The sequence below is a fragment of the Euprymna scolopes genome, chromosome 35 (genome assembly GCF_053919585.1).
Source record: "Euprymna scolopes isolate OS-2025 chromosome 35, ASM5391958v1, whole genome shotgun sequence".
NCBI classification, from domain to species: Eukaryota; Metazoa; Mollusca; class Cephalopoda; order Sepiida; family Sepiolidae; genus Euprymna; species Euprymna scolopes.
Window position 1 is genome coordinate 53,778,953 of NC_136516.1, and position 27,224 is coordinate 53,806,176.

The 27,224-nt window shown below is 34.9% G+C and overlaps 1 protein-coding gene across 1 annotated transcript; it reads right to left on the minus strand.

Annotated features, from left to right (window-relative positions):
- Positions 1–15,814: 15,814 nt before the first annotated feature.
- LOC145259626 (protein CFDP2-like) lies at positions 15,815–16,588 on the minus strand. The gene has a single exon (XM_080117281.1). It carries the CDS (start codon positions 16,586–16,588, stop codon positions 15,815–15,817), a length of 774 nt encoding a protein of 257 aa, XP_079973407.1.
- Between the last annotated feature and the right edge of the window lie 10,636 nt (positions 16,589–27,224).

Below are 27,224 nucleotides of genomic sequence, written 5' to 3' on the forward strand. Positions count from 1 at the left end.
AAAAAGAGAAAGAGAAAAGGTGAAAGGAAAAAAGATTAAAAAGTCGAAGTATATAGTGAGCAAAAAAGGAATAATTTTGGATTTTGCTATTTCATTTTTTAATTTAACCAGCTTTGAACACTGAGATGTTTTGAGTTAAACAAAATAATCTGAGCTGAATGGGCAACACAACGAGTTATTTTTTTTTTCTAGTATACATTGACACACTGGTTCCTGTGTGATTTCAAAAGTTAAGCAACGTTAAACCTAGTCATAGTCAGATGGGTAACCATCTGGGAATACGAGGCGTAGTAAGCAAATCATAATCACTATAAATAGACGGGGAAAATAATTTTAATTTGAGATTCGAACTCCGACTGCCGTATCAGAAAAAATATTCACAGCACTAGGATTTTTAACCTCTTTCTATTCTACCTTATTTTAACGTAAGAGGAATTGAGGTCTTATATATGTTTTTCTTTTGTTTATGTGCATGTAAACACACACACAAACACACACACGTATATATGTACATATACATATATGGTACACTAGGTTTCAAGCTGAAGCAGGCGAGAAATACTGTTTTTTTTTTAGTTTTAATTACAAACCTCTCACTAATTTATTCAACGGTATTTGATCAAATACATTTGAAGAAATAAATAAGCGATTTATGATGGCAACTGAAGAAAACACAGCATTTATTTATTTATTCTTTTTTCTTGTCAAAGTTTGCTCTTCCGACTTGAGACCTGAGGTACTATATTGATATGAACTTCTGATGTATATATATATATATATATATATATATATTAATGGGATAGATAGACAGACAGACAGAGATGGATAGATATAAATGTATATAAATGTATAATAAATAGTACGTCATGAAAATATATATAACATACATCGCTATACAGAACATATTATATCTACTGATAAAACATTATGTAAATACATGACAAAATAATGATATATATATATATATATATATATATATATATATATATATATATATATATATAGGGAGAGAGAGAGAGAAAGAGAAAAGAGAGTGAGATAGAGAAAGAGAGTAGAGGTAGATGAGAGAGAGAATGAGAGAAATGAGAGAGAGAAGCGGAGACAGAGACAGATTGAAAGGAATATGCTGGCAGCAAAAAGTTATGTCTTAGGAAGAAAATCATTTTTTTCTTTGCCGTTCTTGTCTCTTGGAGATTTGAGTGATTGCAAATTCCCGAAATGTTCATTTTATAATCCTATGTTCTTTTCATAGAAGTCTGTGCAAACTACAAAATAAAAACACTACAAAGACTAAGAACAAGTAAAAAGAATTTTATTTTAGCAAAAGTAATTCATAGAATATGAGCAGAATTATTGGGTTGAGAAATCTTAAAAGACTCCTTCGCGAGACGGTAACATGCTCGGCTTAGCATGAATTCTAAAATGCCAACAATTTGGATATTGTAACTCTGCTGGAATCATTAAACGACTCCCTTCTCTGCAAATGAGCCTAAAGGAATTGGATTTCTGAAGATTTCATTTTAACAGACTTCAGGGTTTAGTTTTGCAGAAACGATCGGTATTCTGTTTTTTTTCTTTGTTATTTTTTTGATTATATAAAACTAATAAAGAAATAAAAGAATAATAAACGCTTTAATATAACAATCAGTATTTTTTACTTGGTGGTCACCGTTTATTAATCTACTTTAGGGTCAGGTTTAATGGGTGTTAAAGTGACGATCAGTTAGGATGGAACTTGGGTCAGGTTTGATTATATAAGCGGACGGCTCATCAAAAACTTATATACATTACACTTGAAAATGTTCATATTGGAGCATCCCCACGGTATTGTATTCCACGGACGGGCAGTTCTATGAAAGACAATCTGTCCGTGAAATTTTCGTTTAGTCTTAGGCACAGATAGAACATGAGGGAAATTGCTGAGGGTAGTTGTAGCTAGACGAGTATTTGCTGCAAAAGATTTACAGGCGTGGAGCATAGATTGAAGCTCAGTCGAGCACTTACCATAAAAGTAATGAAAAATAATAAAAGAATAGAGATAGACTCGTAACATCTCTTTTGTTAGAAACAGAAAGTAAGTAGGCGAAAAGGTACTCGTCCACTAGATTTCGAAGACGATTTTGTACTTTTTCAAGGCAGGAAAAGGCACTCATAGCAGCTCCCTCTCTCCCCAGTACTCCATGTTATGACGTATTTGGGTATAATATAGGTAGAGAATTGCGTCGGGATTTGTGTCTGGCTTTAGATACTTTCTGTGGCGATAGAATGATCTCACAATATTATCTAGTCACTTTGGCAACGGATCTGATGTAGATCTTTCATTTCAGGTCAGGAGTTAAGGTCAGTCGCTGAAATTTATCAATGGGTTACATGTCGACACACTTCATTTATGATTTTCTAATGTTCTCATCTTTTGCAAACGTGTTGGGAAAACGGATAGCATATTACTGCCTTAAGATTTGTACATGAGGCAATATCGAATGTCTACAGCATCATAGTATGAGTGTTAGATGTCAGTCGCTAACTGAACTATCAGGCAAGGACGATTTTCATACGATGACCGCCATTAATGACTTATTTCTAATGTGGAGTATTCCTGCTGATCATCGTAAATAAATTTCAGAGTAATTAATAAACTTATTTGTTGCGTCTAAGTAATCTCTTTCTCTTGCAATTCACCTTTGAGCCAGATGAGGTCAACTCCTCGGTCATCACTCCATTATATATATATATATATATATATAAATATATATATATATATATATATATATATATATTTATTTACCAGTGGTAAAACAAACCGGACTAAAGTGCTCAATGTGTAGTCAGAGCAGTATATAGGAAGTTTATTACTGTGAGTCCAGAATGAGTTTACAAATTGTTTCAACTAGAGGAAAATCCTCAAAGAGAGGAAAAATCCAACTAGCATCATCAGAATTCATAGATAGTCCATCTATGAATTCTGATGATGCTAGTTGGATTTTTCCTCTCTTTGAGGATTTTCCTCTAGTTGAAACAATTTGTAAACTCATTCTGGACTCACAGTAATAAACTTCCTATATATATATATATATATATATATATATATATATATATATATATATATTATTTTATTTATATGTTATTATACATGTTTTTCGTTGTGTTTCCTGTATTCAACAAAATATTTAACGCTTGGCTTGTTGGCGTGTTTTTCTGCGCCAATACTTTTAAAGAAACACACGCTCGAGCGCACACACAGACACATATAGTAAGTTATGAAAACATATATCAATTAAGCTACATTAATTATCAGCCTGAAGATTCCCTGGGGTGTAAAACACGAAATATTCTGCGTAGCTTAGTTATGATATATTTTCGTAAATTGCTACTAAGCTCTACTCATGTATTGAGCACGATTGAATTAAATACTAAAATTTGATCCAGGAAATATTATATTTCCTTATAACATTCTATTTGGATACATTACGTTGTATATATATATATATATATATATATATATATATATATATATATATATATATATATATATATATATATATATATATATATATATATATATATATATATATATACCGTACTTTGGGGTAACTGCGCCAAGTCCGGGGTAATGTCGCCAACTAACTAAAAGTGCTCTATTGGAAACCGCACGTTTTTTTGTTGGCGCAATTAGCTCCGGATTTGGCGTAATTACCCCAAAGTACGGTATACACACACACACACACACACACACACATATATATGCGTGTGTTTGTGTGTGTGTGTGTGTGTGTGTGTATAAATATCTATATTGTGAGAGGAAGAATCCTGTTTATATTTAATTTCACAGAAGAAAATGAACAAAAGATGAATAAAAAATAAATAAAATAATATTCTAATTTAAATTTCAAGAAAGCAAAAGTTTTTCCATTTTGACAGAATGTTTAAAGGACAAAACAATTAATTAATGTAATTAGCTAATTATTGGGCGTTTTTAATTCAATTACATTTTCCCAACTTCCGTATCATAAAATGTCCAAAATTCAAAGATTGCTGGAATCAAATCCACATTCTAACGTATGGAATGAACGTTTGATTAAAATTAAATTTCCAAAAATCAAATCCGTTTTTTTGTTTACTCTTCTTTTCTTCATGCACGTTTAGATGGAAGGGGGCGAAGATGTATGTACTTATTTTGTTGTTCATTTTTGTTTTCGTGTTGGAAAAAGTTTCCGGAAGATTCTCGCTTGGAGTTTGCAATCTATGCAATCTAGAAATGTCAAAATTATTTTTTGCTCTTTTTATATACATCTTGAAAGAAAATGCCGGCTTAAAATTCTTGAATAATAATGACGTTAATGTTAATAGTTGTAGTCACAGTAGTGGAAGTAAATGCGAGAAAAAGACGCAATACACCCATACAGTAGAAACCAGATAAAATAATAAATACCTCGGCAAATAATAAATGCATCTAGTACCTAATAAATGCAGTAAGATATCCTTAACCATAAGCTAAACAAAAGAAAAATTCCGGCATCTGAACAGATAAACTAGGAAACTAATGACCATGCCCAGTGCACTATACGCAAAGGTGATACTGATCAACTCTACATAAACCAGAAAACGTGTAGAATATTATAGATGACACAAAAACAGTAAATAAGAAACATAACGTAAAAGACTGAAAAGTTAATGAGAAAGAAACACTACTAAAAGTACAATACGGGGAACAGCGAAACTTGAAATCAAATTTTGAGAAAATAAAATAGGAGCAGAAGCAGCTAGTTCGGCAATTTAAAATATTGACCAACAGAATCACTACAGACAGCTGAACATAAGTACAATCAGAAGCTAAAACCCACAAACTTAAAAAAAAAACAGTAAATGTAAACTCTCTGGATAAAAGGACGAAACGGTAAACCATATAACAAGTGAATGCAACAAAACTAACCCAAAAGAAAAGAAACAGGCATGACTGCGTGGATAATGCAAGGCAGTGATTACGGTGTAAATGTTTATATAATAAATCGGAGACAATATTTTAAAGTATTATGAAAGGAAAAGTAAAAATCCTTTGTACATAGAAATAATTGATAATAAAAACACAAAGAAAAAGGCAAAATTGTAAATTTTGTCGTTTCAGCAATTCAAAGCGTGAAAATAAAAAGACAGAAAAATGAATCAATTGTGTCAGAAGTGAAATTCAAATTTCGGTTTTACCCTCGTTATTTTCCTGCTCCGCCACCGTGCAGAGCAGGAAAATTAAATAATGAGAATTAATTCTATATTGAGACTTCTATGACAGTTTCATAGTCCAATTCCTTGAACTTTTGCAGTGTCAGTTAAATAACGTGCGGGTGGACATTACCGTGGAGTAGACTTGCGTCTTTTCTGTTGACTTATGCTAGGTGTTGTCGGAGATTTTTTTAAATGCATTTCATCATTTTGTTAACAGTACGTCTCAATTCGTAATTGTTTCGTCTGCATTAACACATCTGTAATGGATAAGGGATGTCGCAGCACACCAAACAGTCAGCAGGACCTTATCTTGGTGCAACTGTGGCTTCGGGAAGTTTCATGGAGCTTCGTCGGCGTCTAACCATTGATCTGAGCGTCGCCAATTATCGTAAAGAACACACTTTTCATCGAAAGTCACAATCCAGTCCAGAAATGGTTATTCTGGTTGCGTAAAAGAAGGAAAACTTGAAATTTCATAACGGCATTTCTTTTAGTTGTCGTTCAATTCAAGTTTTTTTGTCTTTCCAAGCTCGCTCAAGTGGTTGGGAAGCGTGGAATATGTTAACCTCTAATTTAGAAACAAGTTCTGGAACAGTTGTGCGCGAATTGGCTTCGACGAAGCGTCTTAATTGATCGTTGTAAACATCTGATAGCCGAGAGGCGTGCAATAAGTAATGCCCCTGACTCACTTCCCATAGCAGTAGAGCAACGAAACTTGGCACAGTTATTAGTCTTTCTCTACAAAGGAACCACCTAGAGTTATGCATTTCTCCCATCGTTTGATGCGGCTCTGGAGACTGTTTTTGTAGAACACCCCAGGTTGGTCCTCCAGAAATCAAGGCTGCATCATCTGGGAAACACTTTCCTTTCAAAAACAACGTCATGGTTGGGAAGAGATGAAAGTCAGAGGGTGCAAGGCCATGAGAGTAGGGAGGATGGGGAAGGATTTCATAGCCACACCCCCGTGCTTCTGATCTGGCGACATGCGCATTGTGGACCGGAGCGTTGTCTTGCAGGAGGAAGGTACCTTGCTGATCTTGCCCCGCCTCTTGATTTTGATAGCTTCCCTTAATTTCCTCAAAAGTGAAGCACAATAGGCTCCTGTAATTGTGGTACCCTTTGCCAGGAAATCTGTCATCACTACTCCGTCTTGGTCCCAGAAGACTTTGAGCATGACCTTTCCAGCGGAGGGCTGCACCCTTGCCTTCTTTGGAGGTGGTGAGTTCAAGTGCTTCCACTGCATCGACTGAGCTTTGGTCTCTGGATCATAGTGATGGACCCAGGTTTCATCCTGTGTAATCAGTCTTTTGAAAAAATTTGACTCATCTTCTTGGCACACCTCCAAATTCATTCTCGAGCACTCGACGCGTTCTCGCTTCTGGAATGGTGTGAGCAACCTGAGAATCCATCTGGCAGACACCTTATGCATATGCAAATGGTCATGAATGATAGTTTCCACAGACCCTGTACTAATCTTGACATCTTGGGCTAGTTGGCGAATAGTAATGCGTTGATCTTCCAAAATGGCAGCCTCAACTTGACGGACAGATGCCTCATCAATGGCAGAAGGGGGACGACCAGGTCTAAGAGCTGTTTCCACAGACTTCCGGCCATGTTTGAATTCACGATGCCAGCGTTTTACAAGGTCATATGATGGGGCATTATCACCATAATTTTCTTTCATTTCATCAAAAGCCTCCTGTGGTGTGCGTCCTTTCAAATACAAAAACCGGATCACTGCTCGATATTCAACAGGCTCCATTTCACACCTGACTCAGTTGAAACACTTGTAAAACAGAAAGCACAATTAGTTCAGAGCTGTAATTTGCCACATAACCCGTAGATATATAAATCATTGCACATGCAAAATTTCAGCTAGATCAGAGAAGTGAAAGTGGGTCAGGGGCTTTACTTATTACACGCCCCTCGTATGTATGTTTTGAATATAAACCTTCATTTTGCTATGTAATTTGATTTCCATACTAATAGATCTGAACTATATAAAATAATTGTCATAGTATTTTTGTTTGCTATAAGAATTCTAAACGATAAAACTATTACTAGCATTAATGAGCATTTATGGGCCGTGGAGAGTCGCTTTATGTTACATGCGCGGGATTTTTCCTCTAGACTTGGTGGTCGTAGCTTCAAATCCTCTCATATATCAGTCGTATTGACGGCGAAACACGTGTTCGCAAATAAGTATTATATGTATAAATATATATATAGTCATCTACATACAGTACTGTTTCGCTGTATCACAGCTCATCAGTATGCTAGACTAACACCTACCCCTAGCAAGATATTGAACCTACAACTATCTAGTTGATATTCGCCAGTTCTAACCTCCGGCTATGAGGTCGGTTCTCATATACGACCTCATCAAATGCCATTCATATAGACACTTGCCTTTCGTTTTTACAGTGCTCGACCTGCTTGTTCATTTACAAACAGAGAGCTTCGCATTCTTCCTTTTAGTCTTGTAAGAAAATGAATGCCGTTGGCAAAGTGCCGGTGCGAAGATTTAGTACTGAGTTGAATCAATTGGTGTTATTTTAACTGATGGCAGTCTCGTATACTTTTCAATCAATAGATGAATGGCGTGTTTATATGAAGACAACTATTTCATAAGGTTTGCGTGTGATTGTGCATTTATAATGTTCATCACTAGGAAAAGAAATATGTAATCACATGAAAAATATGGCAAGTAAACAAAAAACGCTTAATTATATTTTTGTTCGTTAACATTCTAAGGATAATTCCCTCACATTCCGATTAAAAATTAACCCCGTCAGCTCGGACAAATCTCGTAAAATAATGTTCAGAAAATTTTCGGAAGAAAGAACAACTATAAATCCATTCATTCATAAAGATATCTGCATTTGTGACTATTTAATGAAAATGATTTGTTTACAATTATATCCGGTGGCATTTTTCATTCTTTGCTTTAAAAAATGTTTTCAAATAATTTATTTTCATTATTTTTGTCTTTCATTATATTTGTAACATAATTGAAAAACATGCCGCCACCATACACGCATACACGCATGCACAAACACTGAAACCAAATGAATTTTCATGATCATATAGATTCGGCTTCTGTCTTTAACCAAACCTATGGCAAAGTCACGCATCGCGTGCTTGAAAATAACAGTGACAAATCATTTATTCAAATTAAAACAAAAAACTGCATATTTTAATCGCTCCTTGGTGTTTCAAAACATCTTCAAAATCTTTTTTGCGTTTGCTAAAGAGATAAAAATCACATCGAGCAAGAATGAATGAATAAGGAGGTTGTCCCAGTAAGACAATGTACTTTAACTACATCACCAGAAAATAAAGAAACAACTCTGGAACTGTTACTTGAATGAAACATCGACATCACAAGATAAATCAATCAAATACCAGTTACAACACAGTATATATCTCACTCTTTCCATTTACTTTTTTTTGCTTACCATATATAAAGCTTTCGTATTTAAACGTGTTTACGGTCTTTTACTTATTGTAATCTTCACTTTCATTTTATCCCATAAATTTCTAAAACAGTAGGCCGGATTGGCCAACATCGCAACAATATAAAATCGCCAGAAACAATAACTAACTTATAGTTTGATGGATGTAATTTTATTATAAGATTAGGTATCTGTCTGTGACCAAAATGTACCATTCGCAGATATGATTCAGCCATTAAGGGTGGGTCTGAAAAACTACGGAACTGGTGTCACAAAAATACATTTGAATTCCAAACGCGGTTTCTTTCTTCAAACGGTTTACCGCAATTCATTGTTCGTTTTTTTTCCATGCTTTTATTGTGAGAAGGCTTTATTCGGAGTGGTCACTATCTCCGTATTTACGTTCCTGATAGTGTCCTCAAAATAATCCCTTTGATGTTTAGCTTAAACTTGTGGTAAAATAAACAATTAAAATCGATCCAAATCAGGTAATTACAATATTGACATTCCAGTATAGAGATGCTCTCTTCCATCGCGTTCTTAGCAATGGTACAATCTTTAAGCAGAGGGTTGCTTATTATCAGTTCCATGTCTTGGAGATGTTAAAACTTATATTAGTTAAATTCAAAAATCACATCACATATAAGTGATACCCTTTTTTATATAATATTTTTCGTAACTATGTTCGATAAATAGATATATGTGTGTGTCGCGAATTTTAAATTAAAATAAATAGCAGTAAAATATTTTAATCATACAAATATGTGGTTTATTTCGAAGATTAATTTTTAGCGTTTATAATTTGAATATAATTTCAGGCATATACCCTGCTACTGGTGCGTATATGGCTCCAGAATTAAGAGGTCCTATTTTCACGAAATTACACATTGAATTAGGTTGTATTTCGGCAATAACGCATCAAATGTTGGCTTTCAAGTGCTCTATTGTGTCTGGTTTATCAGCGTAGACATGGGGCTTTACATATTTCGAAAGAAAATGATGTAAGGGGGTTAAATCACACATCGGACAGCCGGATTCATTTTATGGAATCATTCGTTTATCAAATCTTTTTCTTAGTAAATTGATTGTCATTTGCAATTTGCAAACGTTGCCCAGGTCTCTTAATGATGAATTGCCACACCAAGCTGAACTCAAAATATCCGATAGTTTCCAAATATGCAATAAAAAGAAAATAGTGTTGTCAGATTATAGTCCGCTGACTCTAAAAACACACCTTGCAAATCATAGTTAAGTGAAAATAAAGAAAAACAAATATAAATTCACATGTTTACAGGTTGAATAGTTTCAAAAAGTACAACAAAGTATGATACAAAATATAGAAAAATTGTTTAAACCTAGATTTTTACAGGAGATTCGCTACTTTTTAAAGCCCAAAGGCCACTCGAGGATAAAGATTAATAAATGTACGGCGAGGGAAATTGGGTAAAAGTTGATGATTTAAGGAAACGATATCACAATAATTTGTTTATATTGGACCAGAAGACGATCATTTTATATTCAGCCGGAAATCAGGCTAACAGAACAGAGTTCCGCAGTCTTCTGATTCTATGAAAGAAGTTCATGGAATTTGCGTTTAGATTTAGGTCAGATAGTATGTGAAATTATTGATAGTGGCTATAGCTAGACGAATGCTTTTTGTGAACGTTTGACATGGGCAACCATAGATTGAAGCTTCGACTGGCACCTGCTAAGAAAATAATAATAGACAGAGTTAAAATCATAACGTCTCTTCTGTGGGAAAGAGGTGACAGAGAGGAGAAAAGAGCATCACCTATCAGATTTCGAAGCCGATTTTAAATTCTGTCAAATCAGGATAAGGTGTTCCGAGCGATTCCTCTCCATGTGTGGTAATATTACTCCATTTTATGATGTACCTGACTCTTATACAGGAATAGGATTGTGTCGGGGGTGAGATACCTTCTGGAGCTGTTAAATGGCGCGATCATTTTCAATCTAATTGAAGTAGATCCTCGCAAAACCACACGAGAAGTTGCTGTTGAACTGGAGGTTGAAAAATCAACAGCCAGTCTCATCCATCACATTGAATCCGGGCGAAACGATTACGACGGAGAAGAACTAACGATAAATTGACGAAATGCACCAGAAGCTTCAACGTATGTGATTGGTCAATATGAAGGGACCAATTCTACTTCATGACAACGCTCGCTCGCATGTTGCTCAACTGACCCTGCAGAAGCTGAACGAATTGTGCTACGAGACTCTGCCTCATCCGCCATATTCACCAGACCTCTCTCCCACCGATTATCATTTTTTCAAGCATTTCGACAACATCCTGCGCGAAAAATGCTTCCAAAGCCGAGATGATGTCGCTTCCAGAACTGCGGATTTCTATGCTAATGGGATAAATAAACTTGTTTCTCGTTGACAAAAATGTGTTGATTCTAATGGTTCTTATTTTGATTAATAAAGTTTATTATCGAAGGAGTTATGAGCTTAGATATTGAACGTATAAAAAACGGACTTATTTTAGCACCAACCTTATAGAACGTGGTTTGGAGATCATTACTGATGATAAGGTAGAGAGCTGGGCTCAGAATCGATCCCTCAGGCACGTCTGCGTTGATACTCTGAGCTTCCGATTTCTGCCCATCCACGACTGATTGTATTCACTTTTCAAAGAGAAAGGATTTGTTATTTGAGAAGACATTACCAAAGAGTTCATAGCCAGAGATCTTGTAAAGTAAATCCCTATGCCAAACCCTATCAAATTTCTTTGATGTGCCTTAGAGAGAACCCCCTGTCGACAGATTCATTGATTCTATGTGAGATTTTAGTCAGCACATCAGCTATGCAGGTTATTTTTGCTGAGGTGGATGACAATGTCTCTATTTAACCAGGATTCAAACAACTTAGAAGAAAATATATTGGTTTGTACTGAGACTCAGAAGACCGATTTTTAAAGAAATAATATCCATTCATCAGAAGCAAAAACGTATTATTTCAATAAAAGCTTTGATTTCAATTAGTAATTTTTGAAAACAGTTTACCATTAAATCGTGTATTAAATCCGAAAGTGTGTGTGTGTGTGTGTGCATGTGTGTGTGTGTGTGTGTGAGAGAGAGAGAAAGAGAGAGAGAGAGAGAAAGAGAGAATTGACTCTAGTATAATATATACGAAATCTAGATAAATTAAAATATATTCAAGCCTAGGTAAAATATCAGGTTAAGAAACTGGCGCGGCGATCCTTCTCTCGGGGGTAGATGGGACTCTCTTAAGCCGTGGTAGGCACTCCATGTAGGGATAGCGTCACGATCAAAAATACCCTTGATAGCCCTGTCGAAGTTACCGACACTACAAACTCGTGTAGTGAGTTCAATCTCGGCTGCGGACACGCTGGATGTAGCTTATCTACAGTGCAATGGAGACCACAATGTATTGTGGACTAAGTCAGTGTGGGGAGCCATGTGAAGCTTCCTCTTGGTGCATCGCCATGGGGGGGGCGTACTTTACGACAAAGTAACCCCCTACTAGTGTTCTATAAAATTTAGTAACTTAATTCTTAATTTTATTTTTATTAATCATTTTTACCTGTACATATAATGTCAAAACTAAATAGTAAAACAAAAACAATTACGAAATAGATTTACAAGTAAATAGACTATTGTATGCTAAGTGGTAGTGTATATATTAATTATTTAGATAAATTCTCATAATATGCAATGAATTTTGATTTAAAAATTATTCTGAGAGAGAAAATTCTTCATATATTGAATTTGTATTAAAGTGTCCAAGATTTTAGGTCCTGGATATGACCTTAAACTATATTCGATGGTGGGGCCTCAACTTGCGAACTTTGGGGAGCGTGGAGCCACCCCTTACTTACCGTTGATCTCAGGTCCACTCTAACCCGGAGTGGTAGTACCTGTTAGCGTCCCAACTATGGATTAAATAGAAACTGATTTGAATATATATATATATATATATATATATATATATATATATATATATATATATATATATATATATGTATATATATATATATATATTCAAATATATATATATATATATATATCATCAGTTTTTGATTTGAATATATATATATATATATATATATATATATATATATATATTCAAAAACTGATTTGAAAATTTATATATATATATATATATATATATATATTCTATTAAAAACTTTTCTTCAAAATCACTGGATTCGTCATTAAATGACCTAAAAAGGGTTGATATGCCGTAAAACAAAAACAACCAACAATAGCCGAGATTTATTCACAGGTTTTTAAATTCTAAAAGTTCAATTCAACCGCATTTATATAAAATATCAATAAAAAATAGAGCATTCATATTAATATTTTATTCATAAAGATGCGTACAAAAGCAAGACTGCCATGGGGTACCTCTATAAGTAGCCATCAAAGGTTGTTTTCATTAGATATGCATACATCTCTACTTATATGTTACAGGTACTTTCATACATACATCTCTACTTATACGTTACAGATACGTATATGTATGTGAGAGAGCTTATTCCCTATGGACTCCGAAGCGGCTGAGCTGATTTTTCAATTTCGCAAAAACTTACTTTATGTGTCTGGAAATGTTCCTCGATAGGTTTTGTATGTGTTGTAAATCGATAAAATCCGATTAAAGATGAAATAGTCCAATGTTAACCAAAGTTAACCCCCTTATACAGCCTAACATTGCAAAATATATTTGAGAAATTTTATGATCGCATAAACAAAAGACTCCCGCGTATAATATCAACAGTAGGTTCTCTGATAAAACAGGTATGCATTCGAAATGAATGCTTCAATCCATAGATTGAACCATGATACTTGACTTTTTAAATTTAAACTTTAATTCAAGTTATTATCTATATAAATAAAACAGTAGGTGTATGTATGTGTGTGTTTGTGTGAAATATTTTAGCGATAGATTTTTGAACTACTGGTCACATAACACTGGAATTACGAGCAAATAGTAAGCATATACCAAATATGGTTTATAGCGAATAAAATATTTGTAGAAATATGTCAGCAAGTTTAAATGCAAATGTTTATTCCAACTTTCTGTCATATTTCTATTACCTTTATGCATGCGCGAATTCATAGCTTGAAGTGGTTTAATTAATCTGTCGATAGCACAGACAGTAGGGAACGCGGCTGAAACACTAATTGTTTTGTTATGGTACCCATGTCATTTTTTATATCTTTTGAAAGAAGTACAACATATTAGATACAATATAATATTCAATAGAGAATTGCTCTGTAATAGTAATTACGAAATCTGCATGAATTAAAATATATAAAATTATGTTATATATAAAATATATAAAATAATAAAATTAACAGTAGGTTCTCTATAGTTCAATGTAGACTACAATGTATTGTAAACTAAGTTACTGAGGAGAGGCATGTGAAGCTTGCTCCCGGTGCACCATGATGGGGCATCGACTTTCGTTGATCCTTATGCAAACCATCATGGTATATATATATATATATATATATATATATATATATATATATATATATATATATATATATATATATATATATGGTGGTTGTCCTTTGTTTCTTTATATGCCTGCGGTACAGTGTCCACGTCTCAAAACCATAGAGTAGGGAGGGAAGGACCACAGCATTGTAGACCTTCAGCTTCGTAGATAGGCGGATGTTGTGTTCATTGAGCACTCGATTGTGAAGTCTTTCCAGTACCTGACTTGCCTTGCTGATTCTGGTGTCAATCTCTCTGTCCAAGGAGCCATCACAAGATATGGTGCTTCCCAGATATTTTAAGTGATTAAGGTTGGCAAGTGGTGTGTCGTCAATGCTGATAGTGGGAGGAGGAAGGTTGGAGTATGGTGCAGGTTGGTGGAGCACCTCCGTCTTTCCAAGACTGATTGTCAAGCCGAAGAGCTTGGATGTCCCAGAAAAGAGATCCAGCATCTGTTGCAAGTCTTGTTCTGTATGGGCCACCAGTGCACAGCCATCGGCAAAGAGAATCTCTTGGATGAGAGTTTTCAAGCTTTTTGTCTTTGCTGTGAGTCTCCGTAAGTCAAAGAGGGAGCCATCCATGGGGTAACGAATGTAGACACCCCTCTGCAAATCCTGGACAGCACGGGACAGAATACAGGTGAAAAAGATGTTGAAAAGGATAGGGGCTAATACGCAACCCTACTTCACACCGTTGTTGACAGTGAAAGTGTCTTTGATATTACCAGTCATGCCATCGTGGAAGAGCCTGATCATTGACACAAACTTTGGAGGACATCCGATGCGCTCAAGGACTGTCCAAAGTGCCTCTCTGTTGACGGTGTCAAAAGCTTTGGTCAGGTCGATGAATACAGAGTAGAGAGGTTTTTTTTCTGTTCAATGCACTTCTCTTGAAGCTGTCTTAAAGCAAAAATCACGTCCACGGTACTTCTTCCAGGCCTGAAGCCGCACTGTACCTCAGGGAGTGTCTGTTCAGAAACTGTAATAAGTCTATTAAGAATGACCCGTGCAAAGATCTTTCCAGCAATTGAGAGGAGGGAGATGCCCCTGTAGTTTCCGAAGTCCGACTTACTTCCATTGTTCTTATAGGGGGAGACTATTAGGGCGCCGTGAAAATCGTCTGGCATTATCTCCTATTCCCAGACAGTTAGAAGGACGTCACAGAAGGCCTCAAGAGCATTGGGGGTCTCTGCTTTGTAGATCTCAGCAGGGATGCCATCCTTTCCCGATGCTCTGCCAGGGGTTGTCTGGTGGATCGCTTTCTTGATCTACTCGATGGTAGAGGGGTTGCGAGTGAATCCTGTATGGGTTGTTGGGGGAGCTGATTCAGGGCCTCTGAATCAACTGATGAGGGCCTGTTCAGCAAAGTACTGAAATACTCCTGCCAGCGTTTGCTGAGATCCTCCTGGTCCTTGATGAGCGCCTTCCTGTCTGACGACAGTAATGGAGCACTGCCGGGTGCAGAGGGGCCGAAAACAGATTTCAATGAGCTGAAAATTTTTTTGATGTTATTAGTATCAGCATAGTGCTGGACTTCAGCTGCTTTGTTCTGCCACCACTGATCCTGCATTGCTCGGAGATTGGTCTGAACTTTGGCCTGGAGAGTCTTGAACCTCTCATGCTTGGAGATGGATGATGGATCATTTAGTCATTCTATGTGAGCCTTGTTCTTGGTATGTATGGCTTCATGAGTTCTGGTCTTTGCTCCAAGGACTTACTTCGCAGTCTCATTTGCTGCATTCTTGAAAGAGGCCCATTTCTCTGTGCTGCCTCTTCAGTGGTCGCATGATCTTGGAGTTTCTCATCTAGCATTTGCTGGAATCGTGCGTGATAGGATGGGTCGTTAAGCCTGGCAACATTGTAGGAGGGCCTAACAGTTTTGGGTCGGTTTCTGTGGGGTGGTGCAATGTGTAGTGTCAGTACAGCCCTGACCAATCTGTGGTCAGTCCAGCACTCAGCGCCTCTCATGGCACGGGTCACACGGACGTCCTCGATGTCTCGTTGGCGGACAATGATGAAGTCAATCAAGTGCCAGTGTCTTGACCTTGGGTGCATCCAGGTGGTCTTATACTTGTCTGCCATTCTGAACAAGGTGTTGGTGATGCAAAGACTGTGCTCTGCACACTTGCTTAGAAGAAGCAGCCCATTCTCATTGATCTTGCCTACTCCGTGTCTGTCCAGAACGCCTTCCCAGCTGCTGTAGTCTCTCCCCACCCTTGCATTAAAGTCTCCAAGGATGACTAGTTTGTCGCTTGGTGGGGTTGACCTGATGACTTGGTCAAACTGTTCGTAAAACTTCTCCTTGGCATCGTCTGGGCTTGTGAGTGTAGGAGCGTAAGCGCTGGTGATTGTGAGATGTTTGATCCTGCTGAGAGGGATGCGCAATTTTATGAGGCGCTTGTTGATTCCAACTGGAAGCGCAGGCATGCTCTTCAGCAAAGCTGTCCTGATGACAAACCCGACACCATGAGTCTGGTCTTCTGTTTGCGGCTTTCCTTTCCAGAAAAAGGTGTATCCACCTCCCTCTTCTCTCAGAGATCCCTCATCAGCAATCCAGGTCTCGCTAAGTGCGACTATATCTATAGGATAACGCTGGAGTTCCCTTGCGATGAGCGCTGTTCTTATTTCAGGTCTTGAGGAATTAGCTCTATCCAACAAAGTTCGAACATTCCATCTCCCGATGATAATTTTTTTCTGTGTTTTTGTTGTTCGACCGCTATGTGGATGAGTCCGTCAACCTGACATAAGCTGACCAGACACTAGAAGGGCAAGAAATTGTTTGGGGTACCTTTTCTAACCCCATCCCTCATGTGAGCAGTGCTATCCTAAAGAGGCTGCCCAGTCGCCCACAGGTGCTGCCGAACTCTCCTGTTGCCTTTCAAGGAAAAGAGCGACCACTTGCTACTGGACCGCCTATGTGTAGGTTTGTGACTACAACTGCCAGTGTCCACCCACACCTGTTGCTTTTGCCACGTGCCCATCACTGCAGGACATGAAGAGTGTGCTTTAGACAGATCGGTAATCGGTGATGAGTTGTAAAACAAACCTGTGCGTGAAGGTTTTATAGTGAGAAGGCCGGTGCACAGGGGCAATCCCACTCTCTCGGCCTGGGAAGTCTTGATCTAGTGACACGGAGAACCGTTACGACGGGAGTCTGCCAGACTGCAGTGGATAACCAGGATGACTTTGGGTGTCACATCCTGCCCTAGTTGCTCCAGCGACACTTGCTGCCACCATCTTCACGACCGTTGGTTCTTCATATGAACTCTTCCGCTTGTTCCGCCGGGAGTCAGGCTTTGCATGCAGTAGGGCTGACACAGCCCCATCCTAGTTCACCGAGGATTTGTGACCCGTCGGCTACTCTCACCTGGTTTAGCAAGCTTGCCAAAGCCAGTATCCAGGGTGTGGCCGCTGTTGCATGCGTCAGCGACTGGGAGCCACAGGTGAGAGCTGAGTGCCAAGTGAGGTTCAGTGGCAGATGGGCTGTACTACGAAGAGAACAATGCGAACCCCCTACCAAAGGTACTAACCACTCTCTGAACACCCCATACACCCCATTTATATATATATAAAAGAGTGTAGCCATCAACAATTGTGGGGTTTCAGCCTTTTATCATTTTTTATTCAAAAATATTTTTATAACGCGTTTCAAGCTTTGTACAGCTTTCTTCAGACATATTTTATATAAACGTTTTTTTAAGTGAAGAGTTATTCTGGAGAACATTTTACATCTAATGATTCTGAGTGTGTTTTTCAGAGAAATGTCAGTCTCAGACTTTTGTCGCCAATGATCAGCATGTTGTGGGGGTCCAATCAGAGTTAAGTTCTTTTGGAGGGGAGGGGCCTTTTTGGTAAAGGTTTTTATGGTTTTTTTATGACTTTCTTTCTTTTTTTATATATACGCGCGCACACACACACGCACACACAATCAGACACACACAAACATACACATCACACACATTTTAAATATACATTTTTTCTCTCGTTGGAAGAACACAACCATGACTTTAAATATATATATATAAATATATATATAAATATATATATGTGTGTGTTTGTGTGTGTGTATATATATATATTTTTTACATAGGCATTACAACTTATCAAGACCCATAGGCCACTCGATGATAAGGGTTAAAGAGTGTCCAGTAGAAATTGGACAATATAGTAACCGTTAGTAATGGAGATTCGGTAAATTTGTCAACTTATATGGAACGGTTCATCAAGAACTTATTTACGTTAGACTTGAAGACAACTATACTGTAGTCAGCTGGAAAGCAGAAAAACAGAAGACAATTCCACAGGCGTGCAGTTCTAAGAAAGAAGGTTTGCTCATGGAATCTACGTTTAGGTTTAGGCACAGATAAAAAGTAGGGGAAATTAGTGATAGTGTTTTCTGCTAGACGAGTGTTTCTTGTGAAAGTTTGGAGAGGAGGGCCATAGAATGAAGCTCAGCTGAGCACTTGCCATGAAAATAACGATAAAGCAGAGACAAAGTCGCAGCATATCTTCTGTGAGAAAGAGGTTGCAGGGAAAAGAAAAGGACATTTCCCACAAGGCTACGAAGTCTATTTTGAAGTCTATCAAGGCAGGATAAGTCCTTTCTAACAGCTCCTGCCCAGATGTGGCAACTACTCCATCCTTGGACGTACCTGTCTCTTATATAGATAGAGAATTGTGTATATATATATATATATGTACATACACACACACACACACACACACACATATATATATATATATATATATATATATATATATATATATATACAAGGTGACCCCCTCCAAAAAAAAAAGCTAAATGGAGGCCATCTAGAACATATGCTGTAGAAAATTCATTTACTGAAAATCCATGGATTAAAGGAAATCTTTTAAAAATTTTGTACTCCCTGTCAAAATTTAAATTTTGTGGTAAATCTACATTATATATATATATATATATATATATATATATATATATATATATGCGTGTGTGTGTACACACACACACACACACACATATATATATATATATATATAATGTAAATTTACCACAAAATTTATTTTTTGACAGGGAGTACAAAAAATTTTAAAGATTTCCCTTAATCCATGGATTTTCAATGAATAACTCATCTCATTGGAGGAAATGTTATTAGCAAAATAGATGTAGGCAATTATAAATCTTGCTTATTAGCACAAATTGAAAATAACATTTAAAATGATAGCATGAAAAGGATATTCCAAGGTTGAATGAATGAGGATACAGGAACAGTTGTAAAATACAAAGCAAGGAATACTCGTATATTTCCAGGCTGGAAAGTGAAATCTTTGAATATCAAAGTCACGCATCGGAGATAATACATTATGTTCACTGTGATAAAAAAAAGTTCTTTTGAATAACTCAATATTTTCGTAGGCATAATACTGGAATGATTTAACTGAAAATACTTTTTAGGTACTATTTACAACAAAATTTATTCTATGGTTAATTTATTTTAAATTGATATATATATTTTTAAGTTAAGGTTAATATGATGGGGAATAAACTAAAATAGTGGGAAAATCCTCATATGCTCCCGTCGGAATTTTATGTACAAATGAAATATAATTTTTTTAAAGATATATTTAGGACGTAAACCACTTGACTGCATCTGGTCGATATTAGGGTTTTAAGGCGAGAAAAATAAGGGATATGAGGACAAAAACAGAGGGATTGAGAAGGTTTAAAACTGTCTGATACAGGGTTTAGAAGCTGGAATGGGAAACTGGCATTTACCATGATTAAAGAAAGAATTAAACATACGAATAAAAGAAGGGTATACATAGTCGTATAGGCTCCACTGAAGTTTGGAAAGGCTGTGAGGGGTTGAGTTTACGCGTCTATTGATAGACGTGATATTAACACTTTACAGATTCTGAACTTCATAAGATAATATGTGGAAACTTTTTTATTAGAAATGTTCGCATTTTAAATAATTTAAAATGCCCACCCAATCAGTTCAATTTACCTACGCTGTTTTCTTTATTTTTGGTGTCACGCATTTAACTCACGTTTATATGAACATAGCATTATAAAATTTTACTTTTTTTGTATTTTAAATTGGATTTTATGATTTAAAATAAGATAGAATATTATTTGACTAAAATAGATTTTTAAATGGACTATATTCTATGATCATATCATAATTAAGGATTGGTATAAATTGCTTACAGGCTAATTATATTATTTCTACATATCTAGTCATAAAGGTTATCAATATGACATTTAATAGGCATCCGAGATTTTTAAGTTATGCAACTTTTAATTGTGACACAATGGAAGGAAATGTACGTGCAGACAATTATTACAATCATAATGTTTATAATAATGAAATCTTTTGTGCTGTAGATGCTGTTAAATTAGAAATTATATGAGTAAAAACCATTGTATATATATATATATATATATATATATACATATATATATACATATATATATATACATATATATATATATATATATATATATATATATATATATATAGTAAGTTATAAAATATGTATGGCGATTAAGCTACACTGATTATTCCGCGTTTCATCCACTCTAGGACTCTTCAGGCTTATGCGCATAAGCCTGAAGTTCTAGAGTGGATGAAACGCGGAATATTCAGTGTAGCTTAACCGCCATATATATTTTATAACTTACTAACTAGCTCTACCTACGTATTGAGCACTTTTGAAGTAAATACTTAAAGTTTACCCATAAATTTATACTTTCGTATATTAATTTTATGTGAGTAAATGAAGTATTTATATATATATATATATATATATATATATATTAAATGAGGATTGCTATATATTATAAGAAAATATATTTCTACAGAAATATATATATATATACATATATATATATATATGTATATATATACATTGGTTAGACAATCTAGTGGAAAACCTTTAATTCGAAATACATGTGTGCTATATGCGGTGGGATAAAATGTCTTGTTTGGTATAAAAAAAGTAAATTAAAAAGAAAATGTTGCTTCAGCGGTTGAAGGTGTCATATGAACTAATCCATAGCTCTTTCTCTTTTGCTTTACTACCTGATTATTAGTCAATGTATTAGTCTATTCTGTTCTATTACTAAAACACGATTTAGATTGATGCAACGTTCTGAAAGTCGCCTCATTCTGGCGAAGACTTTTCTTTCTGTTTGACAAAACCTACATAAAGGACGAATTACTGTCGAAATATCCACACGTATATATATTGTTTATTATTATAATTATTTCACATCTTATTTTCATCGAATGAATACTTATGGAGTGTTTCTTATTAAATATTTGGTGTTATTTGCTTGACATCATTTTGACTTTTCGCCCGTAGAAGAATCACATTTTCCAAAATCCAAACGATTTAAAAAAGTCAAATTAAAAACGAAAAATTAAATTATTAACATTTTCAACGAAATCTTTGTTACTTTATCTTTTTTTTGGGGGGGGTATGCTTAATCTTCCTGTCTTTTTAGAAATTATTTTCTTCTCTTTTGATGTTTGGAAAGAATTTTCAAATTCAAAATTTATCTTTCTTTTTTTTAAATGAATAACACACGAAGATTTATTTAGTTTTAAGGCATTTGCTGATGAAAATACTAAATATATACGCATAGAAATTCGTGTGACTGCAATGTGTATGTGTGTGTGTGTAATATGTATGTATATGTGCTTATATGTGTTCGTAAATAGGTTTATATGTCTACGAATAACAAAAATATATATGCGTGTATATTCATATGTATATGTTTGTATCGTATATGTGAGAAGATGTGTTTAAATACTAGCAGATCGCCCAGCGTTACCGGTCCTAAGATAAGCTTAAATATGATTCATGGAGATTTCGTATTTTTATTATAGATTTAAAACTCGTGTGATTATTATATTGGGCCCAATATATAGTAGTGTCCCCCGTGTAGTCAAGTTGTAAAATACGCTTTGATATGATATTTGTCCGACTTCGTATTTATTATTATTTTCTATTGGATATTATATTTTATATTAATGATATTGGATATCAATGATTTCAAAAGTGTACAAGAAAGTGACTCGGGTGCCATCAGATAAAATCAAAACGAAAATAATAGCGATGGAGCCTTAGTCGTTACCGATTGAGCTATCGACGTACGGAAAAGTAAATGTTCAAAATGAAGCTACTTTAATATATAAACGTATGGGGAGAAAAGCTGCTTGAATGTATAAGCGCATGGGAAGGAGTAACAGTATTAGTCGACTTACTCCTGCTAAGGTCACTTTTTAAATTTTGATCCTTTCGCAGCTATTTTACCGGCTAAAAACCAAATCAAATTTGTTGCACAGATCCAAATCCACTTTATATTGAGTTTCAAGTTTGTAGACCGAAAATTGAAAGAGTAGTTTGGTAGCGACTGTTCAATATATACAGATAAGGTCACTTATATATATATATATATATATATATATATATATATATATATATATATATATATATATATACGTGTACGTATGCTAGAATGTTTTCATCCTATATGCTATGCAATTAGCACAATGTGGAAAATACGCTTAAATAGAACTGAGCGTAATAGTTAAATGAAACCAATGATCCAATAATAAGCCATAAAACTGAACGTTTGTTTTCAGAAAAGTATGGAAATTAGTAAACATTTATGAAGTCTGTTCCATATCTATGACTGAGTATATTAAGAAGTTCGGGTTAATGATCTTTAAATAGAAAATGTAGGGTTTAATATCAATGTTAGTGCGACAAAAAAAATCAACTATATATTTTTGCACAGAAAAAGTGTAACGTTGTTCAAATAAACTTCTGTTACTTTGTCCAACTTAATTTCAGTGACGTAGTCATCTATTTTTCTCTAACGGGCCCAACACGTAGTATGTAGATATGGTCGCAGATGTAATGATATCTTCGACACAACTTTTCTTATTTAAGGGAAAGGGTATTTATTTAGTCATTTCAGATAAGCAAAGTAGTTACACTGTTGGTACACGGTATGAGAGAACAGATCGCTTAAATCATACCCACAGACGATCGCTTTACAAAGTACGACTTTTGGAGAGGGAGAGAGAAAAAAGGTAAACTCTGGCGTTCGGCGAACGTAAGGGGCCAACTGCCATGCGTCGGTTTCTTCTCATTTTTGTTTCTTGTATTCTCCTACGCCTTTCGTTCTCCTCCGATATTAACCCCACATACGTATTTGAGTTGAAATGCGAAATGTTCATTTCAACTGGCTATGTTTTTACTTCTTTCTGCGCATGCTCACATTAATTCATTTTTTCAAGTGTGTCAATATTGAGATATTATTATGTTTCTCCCGTTAACTGCATCGCTAGAGAATGAGAATGAGGCGCCAATTGTTTTAGTTTTGATTTTAGCTGATGGTACCAATCCTATTTTAAATACTTTTTCCATCATGTCTTTGTATAATTGAATGCGAATATCTTCAGGATTTTAAATATATTTAAACGTATTTTACGTCACGTTGAATAAAAATATTTATTTACAGGTTTGGAAAATAATTTTTTCTTTTTATTTCTTACAATATTTTAAAACGATAAATAGTTTTGGACAATTATTTTTTTGCCGGAAATCCTTCATGAACGAAAACAAAATTGAATGAAAAAATGCATTATTTTCTTAAGTAAATATTTTCTATCACAGGTAACAAATTCTAAGTACAGTTTTGATAGAAAAGCTTTCTTGGGCTTATATCAGGCTCCCACGATTTTTTCTTCTTTTTCTAAGTAATACATAAATATTTTTTCCAAGTAATCCGAAATTGGAAATATTTATAGTCTCGCCTAACTTTACGAATAGTAATTTTTTATATAAATTATTACTCCTATTCCCTTTCAATAATTTTCTTTTCTCTAAATAACTTTTCTTTTTCTTAAATTATCTTTTTCTATAAATAATTCTTCCTTTTCTTTTTTATCAAGAAATAAGACAAAAATACCCGTATATATCTTTTCTTTTTTATTCATTCATTGATTAGATAAAAAAAAATAGGATTTAAAACCAATATTTTAAAGCTTTCGGATGCGTATCAAGTGTTTTTAGATAGTTTTCCGTATACATTCACTGAATTCAAATATTTTCAAGAAAATTATGACAACACAAAATAGAGGTCCATTTTGATACAAAAAAGAAATTTTCGTAACTAATAAAATATAAATAATCATTAAATTTGAGAAAAAAATATATTAATTTCAATGAAATTTTTAAAATAATTGATCTCTGATTAAATACAAAATTTTCGGTATTTTTTTACATCAACTACAACTCATTGTTTACATTCGAAATACCGACTTTTATATGGTTTTCCGGTATGCTGACAACGAATATTAGAGTTAAATTTGAGGCTGATAAGTAGTTTACCAGATATGAAAACATTTGTTATGGAACGTAAAAGCTATTTTTTTACAACCTAGGAGTTAGTAATGCGCATGCGTAACGGCTTTCCGAATAAAAACCTCAACACCCTCATGCTAAGAACGATTTTCGAAATAAATACCCCAATCTCTTCATGTTAAGAACGACTTTCGGGATTAATATCCCTACTACTCCATGTTAAGAACGGCTTTCGGAATAAACACCCCCCAACCATGTTCAGAAGAGCTTTCGGAATAAACTACCCATTTTTTCTAGGGGAGAGGGAATTGAAAAAATATTTGCTTTGTGGATTGCTTCATTTACACGCAAACGCATTTCTAACTCCTCGATTGTGAAAACAAAATAACTGCCAAGCATTAGAGTAGCTTTTACGTTGAATATCATATGTTTTCATATCTGGTAGACGACTTATCAACTCCAAATTTAACTGTGATATTCATTATCAGCATACGTGAAAACCAATAAAGTCGCCATTTACAATCCAAAAACCGCAACGAGACTGAAATCAACCAATGAAAGGTTGACATGAAAGCAATCATTCAAACGTAAACAAAAATTCTCTTGTTATTTTTAAACGAAATTCAATAAAATTTGAATTTGCTCAAAAACAATAAATTGTATAAAGTGTATGGTCATCCACCCCGCACTGGTAGAAGTACAAAGCGCCAGTCGCTAAGTCATTACAATATTGTAAGTATAATTCTATTCTTTTTACATTGTATTCCGAAATCATTCTACACGAGAACTTTACATTATAAATATCTAATTATGATATTATTATAAGTTATTCTTGGAATTGTAAAAAACAGAGATAGGTTTAACAATAGTTTGCAATAAGTGGTTTACCTATCAAACAAAATGCGCTGGGAATAGAACGTTTGATTCAGTTGCAAATTCTTTCTTTCTGTTTAAAATGTGATAGGAAAACCCGGCTCCTCTGCAATACTGCGTGGTAACCATGTTTTTTTTTTGGGGGGGGGGTTAGTTTGGAGAATATTATTGTGAGGACACATTTATTTGATGATCATTCTGAAGCACTTTTTCAGATCCTTTCGTTTTCATTGGCACTAGTTTAATATCATTGAATAGAAATCTTCAATTGCACAAATTACCATATGACCAGACGGTAAATTCAATTGAAACCTGGAAGCTTTCCTAAGAAATTGCTCAAAATTTCCGTAATTTTGGATGACTTCGTGAAAGAGCAATCTCGGCACCTAGAAATAACGTCAATTATAATCTTTTACAAGAGTTATAAATCCATTGATTGTGTTATTAATAAAGATCAGGCAGCAGAATTTCATGTAGAATTCATTACAACCACTGTGAATGCCATATCATAACCTGATATTGAAGGAAGGAGTTTCAGTTATATTATCAAGAAATATTGATTAATCTAAACTATGTAAAGACACACGATTAGCAATACATTTTACTAAATGTTTTGGAAGTACTTATAATAATTGGAAATTTTAAAGATGAAACTGTGTAAATTCCTCAGATTCTCCTTATTCCTTCTGACATGCTATTTGAGTTCAAGCGTTTACAATTCCCCCAAAAATGATTTTACCATGTCTATGAATAAAGCTCAAGAACAAGGCTTCAAAGTTGTTGGACTTAATCTTCAGACACCTTGCTTTTAATATGACCAGTTGTATCTTGGTTTCTCACGCATTGGAAGTCCTACAAAACCTGACATTTATACACCTGTTAGAGGTGACACACAAAATGTTTATATGGAGGTTCTTCAAAATTAATTCTTCAGATGCATTTACCAGTGTTCAGATATACACTATTCGAAATTTTAATTATTTCATTAACTGAATAGATTACTAATGTCATCTTTGTACATATTGCACATTAATAGTTAAAACAAAAGGAGATTTAAAAGTTTTAAGATATGCACTATGATATAAAATAATAATTGCAAATCTCACATCATATTTTGAAAGAAGAAGGACGAATAGATAAAGATTAAACTAGAAAAAAAGGATTTGGTCTATATATATATATTATTCCTTAATAGGAATTTATTTTTGGAGATGAGCAATTATATCTTAATTTTTTATTTTTATTTCGGACTATTAGTCTCATCTTTATTAGTTGTTGTTTTTTTGGATCTTTTTTTTATTGGTTCACAACGTTTCGGCCAACTTCCTCTGGCCTTCGTCAGGTGGTAACCGCGACGGATAGGAACTTCGAATCTCCTAACTGCATTCTCAGCCATCACTGCCATCCGTAGTTGTTGTCGTCTCACCACATTTTTGACCAATTACCTCTGGCACGCTTTGGGTAGGATTGAAACCGCTATCTTCAGACAATGTTCATCTGAAACCGTAGAGATTCAACGTCTCTATAAACTGCGCCACGGGCCCCGAAGGGCGATCAAGGTTGGATTCTGTGATCTTATAAATCCACGTTTATTTATTATCTGATCTTCCATAGTCGGGTCCGTACCGATTGGTATATATATATATTATTCCTTAATAGGAATTTATTTTTTGAGATGAGCAATTATATCTTAATTTTTTTTTTTTATTTCGGACTATTAGTCTCATCTTTATTAGTTGTTGTTTTTTTGGATCTTTTTTTTTATATTATTGGTTCACAACGTTTCGGCCAACTTCCTCTGGCCTTCATCAGGTGGTAACCGAGACGG

Excerpts from the sequence above, each read along its gene's own strand:
- LOC145259626 (XM_080117281.1), bottom strand. The coding sequence starts at position 16,588 with ATGCCTGCGCTTCCAGTTGGAATCAACAAGCGCCTCATAAAATTGCGC.